Source organism: Petaurus breviceps, unplaced genomic scaffold (assembly GCF_028583685.1).
Source record: "Petaurus breviceps papuanus isolate PSGF00001 unplaced genomic scaffold, PetGlider_PUasm1.0 90925, whole genome shotgun sequence".
Taxonomy (NCBI): Eukaryota; Metazoa; Chordata; class Mammalia; order Diprotodontia; family Petauridae; genus Petaurus; species Petaurus breviceps.
Window position 1 is genome coordinate 5,455,474 of NW_027187380.1, and position 4,510 is coordinate 5,459,983.

General features: G+C 55.7%; 1 protein-coding gene and 1 long non-coding RNA gene across 5 annotated transcripts in view; one reads left to right on the plus strand and one right to left on the minus strand.

Moving 5' to 3' along the window:
• ARHGAP27 (Rho GTPase activating protein 27) overlaps positions 1–4,477 on the minus strand; it is a 67,143-nt gene extending 62,666 nt beyond the window's left edge. Inside the window, exons 1-3 of one of the 3 annotated variants that reach the window (XM_069076189.1) lie at positions 4,158–4,476; positions 2,321–2,446; positions 202–968 (exon numbers count right to left, since the gene is read on the minus strand). In XM_069076189.1, the coding sequence (XP_068932290.1) occupies positions 202–921 (720 nt within the window). In that variant the 5' untranslated portion in view covers positions 922–968; positions 2,321–2,446; positions 4,158–4,476. Of the gene's footprint in view, positions 1–201; positions 969–2,320; positions 2,447–4,157 lie in introns of all 3 variants that reach the window. The other 2 variants (XM_069076191.1, XM_069076190.1) reach the window with 2 other exon arrangements.
• The window catches only part of LOC138152427 (uncharacterized), a 23,779-nt gene that overhangs the window by 2,654 nt on the left and 16,615 nt on the right, over positions 1–4,510 (plus strand). The window contains exon 1 of one of the 2 annotated variants that reach the window (XR_011166102.1): positions 238–374. The exons of the other annotated variant lie outside the window; for it this stretch is intronic. This is a non-coding gene — a long non-coding RNA (uncharacterized lncRNA). Of the gene's footprint in view, positions 1–237; positions 375–4,510 lie in introns of those variants that run through there. 2 annotated transcript variants of the gene reach the window in all.

The following is a 4,510-nucleotide window of genomic DNA, read 5'->3' on the forward strand; positions in this document are numbered from 1 at the left end:
GATAGAGCTAAGAAGGGAGATGGAAGGAGAAGGGGAAAGTTGGAGGGAGGGGCAGAGACTGGTAGCAAGTGACTGAGGGAGAGAGCAGATGAATGGGAAGACGAAGGAAAGGGGCAGCGCGGGTCCTTTTCGGGAGTGGTGGGTGTCTCACTGCCCCAGCTCCTCCCCCGCAGACCCCCGAAGCTCCCACTCCCTGGGTACCTTCTCTCTGGGAAGCTCGCCTCGCACGTCTTGGATAGACTCATAGATGTTCTCCGAGTCGCTCCGGCTCTCGGGGAGAGGCCGGCTCTGGGCGAGGGGTCGAGGGCTGACCCAGGAGCCCGCCACGCTGCAAGCCTTGTAGGACCCCGAGCTCCCCAGGAGCCCAGAGACAGGTACGACTGCGGTCCGAGCCAGGTCGTCTAAGGACTGTGCTGACCTGATGGGGGTTGCGGGTCGGAGGTAGAGGGTGGTGGGGAGGCCAGGGGCCAAACTACTCCGCTTGCCGGCATCGCGGCGCCGCCCGGGGCTGTGGAAGGAGCTGAAGCGGCCCAGGGCACCCGCCGTGTGCTCCGAGGGGCTCCCGGAGTCGCCACTCGACGGGGCGGGCGCGGTCTCTGCTGGGATGCTCACGAATTTGTAATCGTAAGTGAGAGGCTCCGGGGAGCAGGTGGCCGGGGCAGCGGCGGGCAAGGGCATGTTCGGAGAGGCCGGGTCGTCGGGGGAGCTGAGCCGCGGAAGCTCCCGCACGTACTGTGCGGGCAGGTAGAAGGGACGGCTGCCAGGATCCCGCCTCACGTGCCACCAATGTTCCGTGCTCCGCCGCAGCAGCTGGTAGCGCTCGTTGGGCCGAATGCTGATGCGCCGTCCATCCTTCCCGGTGTAGTCAAAGGCATGCTCCACCAACACGTACGCGTCCGCAAGGCCATCCGCTGTCTCCATTCCGGCCCCAGCCTGGGCTCTCGGGCCTCTCCTGCAGCTTCGCTACCCTACCGAGAAGGGGGGGAGAAGTTAGGGACAGTAGGACCGAAGTGCGAGAGGGAGGAGATACAAGGAACACCGTCAACGGTGCCTCAGTTTCCTTGTATGTCAAATGAGAAGCGCAATATTTGGGGGTTGCCCTTAGGGGCAGAGGTAGTATCGGGCATCGGGGTCAGAGATTTCGACTGTAGCAGCCCCACCCAAAGAGAAGGGAAGGCCCCCCCAGCCCCACCCATCGTCGTCGTCGGTGACTTGGGCACCCATAAGCACGTGGGAAGGAGCAGCAGTAGTAGGAACCGAGGGGAGGGGATGCCTGATTCTGCCTCGCTCCGCTGGCCTGGAGCGCTGACTCAGGGGAAACCGGTTCTCTCAGTTTCTCATCCCGGGGCGGTGGCTCAACAGCATCACCATAAACATGAACCCGGGGCCCAGGCCCGCCCCAGAAGGCCTATGTCACGCCAAGGGACAGCTTCTACCCTGGGAGTGATCGCTCATACCACTCTCTTTTATTAGCAGGACCCCAGGACGTTGTTGCCCCTTGGGACCTTCCTAGCTGGGGAAACCATTAGAGAATAATTAAGTTCTAAATTTGGTGGCCATGGTTAGGTGTCCCAGCAGCTAAGCTAGGTAGTGAAAGAGCTTGGAGGCGGATACAGGAGGATACTTTAGCAAAAGCAGGGGGCTTAATCTCCAACCCATCGATGGCCACTGAATGCACTTTCCCAGAAAAAGAAGGATGGCCAGGCTGCCTTCAGGAGTGACCATTAGTAAGTCATGGTAGATACTGTCCCCTTTTCATACTGTCCCTTCATGGAAGTGACCATCTAAGTGTCCCTCCTCCCAAACTGGGTAGTCCCATGCCACAGAGTAGAGGCTGGAACAGAGCCTTGACATGGGGAAAGGGGAGGAAAATATGGGAGGTCGAGAGAGAGAGAGAGAGAGAGAGAGAGAGAGAGAGAGAGAGAGGTGGATCCTGATATCCTGGGGCTACTGTGACCCTTTCCTGTGTAGGCTATGAGTCAATGTCAGAGACTGAAAAAGCCTCAGCCCCTCTGGGCTGTGCACTGACCACACCTTTTCCTGCCCAACAAAGGTGGCTCCGTCTTGGCGGGCTGGGCAGGCAGGGGACTGCTGGGACCTAGAAACTTGAATGAAGAAATATCTGAAGTCTCCACAGCTTTCCCCCCCAACTTTCCAGGGGAGACAGATCTTAGGGTCAACTGAGACACTGAGAGGGAGGGGAACATAGCTAGGCTTAGCCAGCAGGGGTACCAAACAAGTCTTGCTTCCATGAGTCCTGGATCTTTTCCCCACTCCCCCCACTCCCTAGAATATTCTTCTGTATCCATCAGAAACTTACTGGAAAAGGGCTGACCACTTTGGGGACCCATGAGCTGGACTGAGAGGAGTTTCAGAGGTGACTGGCTTTAAATCGAGTCAGGCTTCTGACATCTGAGCATATCAGTCTGAATGCAGAGGATGGGGCCTAGAAGGGAGAGGAAAGGTGAGGAAGGGAAAGAGGAGCCCCTCACCCCAAACAAAATCTATAGGCTAGTGAGCAACCTCTTCCCCCAGAATTATACTCTGGGAAAAAGGAAAAGGCCGATGCAGCGGAGGTGTATCCCTCCCCTTCCTGTGCATGCCTCCCTCCCTCCTCATCCCCAGGACAGGCCTTGAGCTTAGTGTGATGACAAAGGGTCCCCTTCAGATCGGGAAGCCCGTTCGGAACCTCGTCTCCATTAGGGATCCTTTGAGGATTAGACCAGGTTGGGTCAGACTCAGCTTGACTCAGAAAGTCTGGGGGCAGGGGGTCTGTGATAATGAAGGAGAGGGACAGGGGCAGCACTGAGCTAGGGGAGCTAGGACTGGGGGAAAAAAGTTTAAGAGACTTATGGTGAGAACTTAACTACTTTTTCCTCCCTCTAGCTCATTGGCAGGGGTGAGGAGGGGGAGCTATAGATGGGTTAAGAAGTTGCTGGAGTGGAGAGTAAAATCTCAGTGCCACCCCCATCCTTTGCCTGCAAGGTCCATGGGGCTGGGACTGGAGTGTACCAGAAAAGCAGAATCTCCATCCCAACCCTCTTGCCCAGTCCTGCCCCCTGAACCTCAAAGGGTGGGGAGACCCAAGGTACTTGCTAGTCAGAGACTCAAGCAAAATACTCAAAATACTTATATGCAGAATAGAATAACATATTTTGCATCCAATTCAAAGTCAACAAATCAGGCTCTTCCTCAAATCTGGGCTCCCCTTTTAGCTATCCTCTTAACAATGATCCCTTAATGCCCACCACAGGACCCCAAATTACAATTTCCTAAAGTCTTTGCTAAGTCAGGTTGGGGTTGGAAGGGAAAATTGGTTAGCTTCCAGCTCATTGTGTGAGATAGCTCCCCCCAGTCTGGGGGTGGGGAAAGAGCAAGGGTGTGAATAAGTGTGTATGTGCAATAAGAGTGCAAGTGATGGTTATTAAAGATGGGAGTGGGGCAGAAGAAAGCTCTGGGGGTGGTTTTGGGGGAAGGTCCCTGTATTGCTCTTGCACTAAAGGAACTAGTAGAAGACAGGGAAGGTCTGAGTTTCCCAAAGGTTGTTCAGCAAAAGAGGAACTGCATAGATTAGCGGAGTATGTGTCATCACCCCTCCCCCTACCTATCTAGAAGCAATGGGGAGTGATGGATCAGGAGCCACCGGCCAGCAGCACCTCGCTAAGTCCCCGGGAAGCTGGGTGCCAGGTTCTCCTGCCTGCCCTCCACTCTCCTTATCTGTCAGGAACCCCTGTTCTCCCTTCCTACCCACACACAGTTTCACTGCCTCTCACACCCGTCTCTGTACCCCATACCCTTTCCTTTCACTCTACGTCCTCTGTTATCTTCTTCTTTTTAAACCTTCAGCACCCTTCCCCCTTCTCTTCCTGCTGAACTATCTATCACCTCACAGTCTCAGGGAGCTCTGGAATTGGGATTGACATCTCTCAGTCTAAACTATTACCTGCTCAGTGTAAACTGCTTAGAGTTCTCGGGGAGGTGGGGGGGGGGGGAGAGAGGTGCTGTTACTTGCAGTTTCCTTCAGCCTGGCTTGGTTTGGGGTCCCAAAGTGGTTCTTGGGGCTGTACCTCCTCTTCCCCTCTGGTCCCTGAGAAGGATCCTCCCCCTCCCCCCCCAAGATACACACCCATGCTGTGTTGCCAAGTCCCCGAACTCACCTGGACTAGCCGACCAGGGCTGGCTGGCTAGCTGGCTCCCTCCCTTTCTTTCTCACTTGTTCACTCCCTCGTTTCCTGTTGAACAATATAGAGAATGGAGTCACCGGCATAGAGCGCCCAGCTTACTTCCTCCTAAACTGGGGACTGCGGCTGCTGGGAGAGACAATCCCCGGCGTCCTTGCTTCCTGTCCCTGCTGGGCCAGCCCTCCCAGGGCTGAAACCTCAGCCACACCTGGGCTTTTCCCCAGAAATGAGTAGAATGAGGGGAAAGGATCTGTCCTTTTGCTAAGGATGAGCGAGCACGCACACACACACACACACACACACACACACACACACACACACACACACAC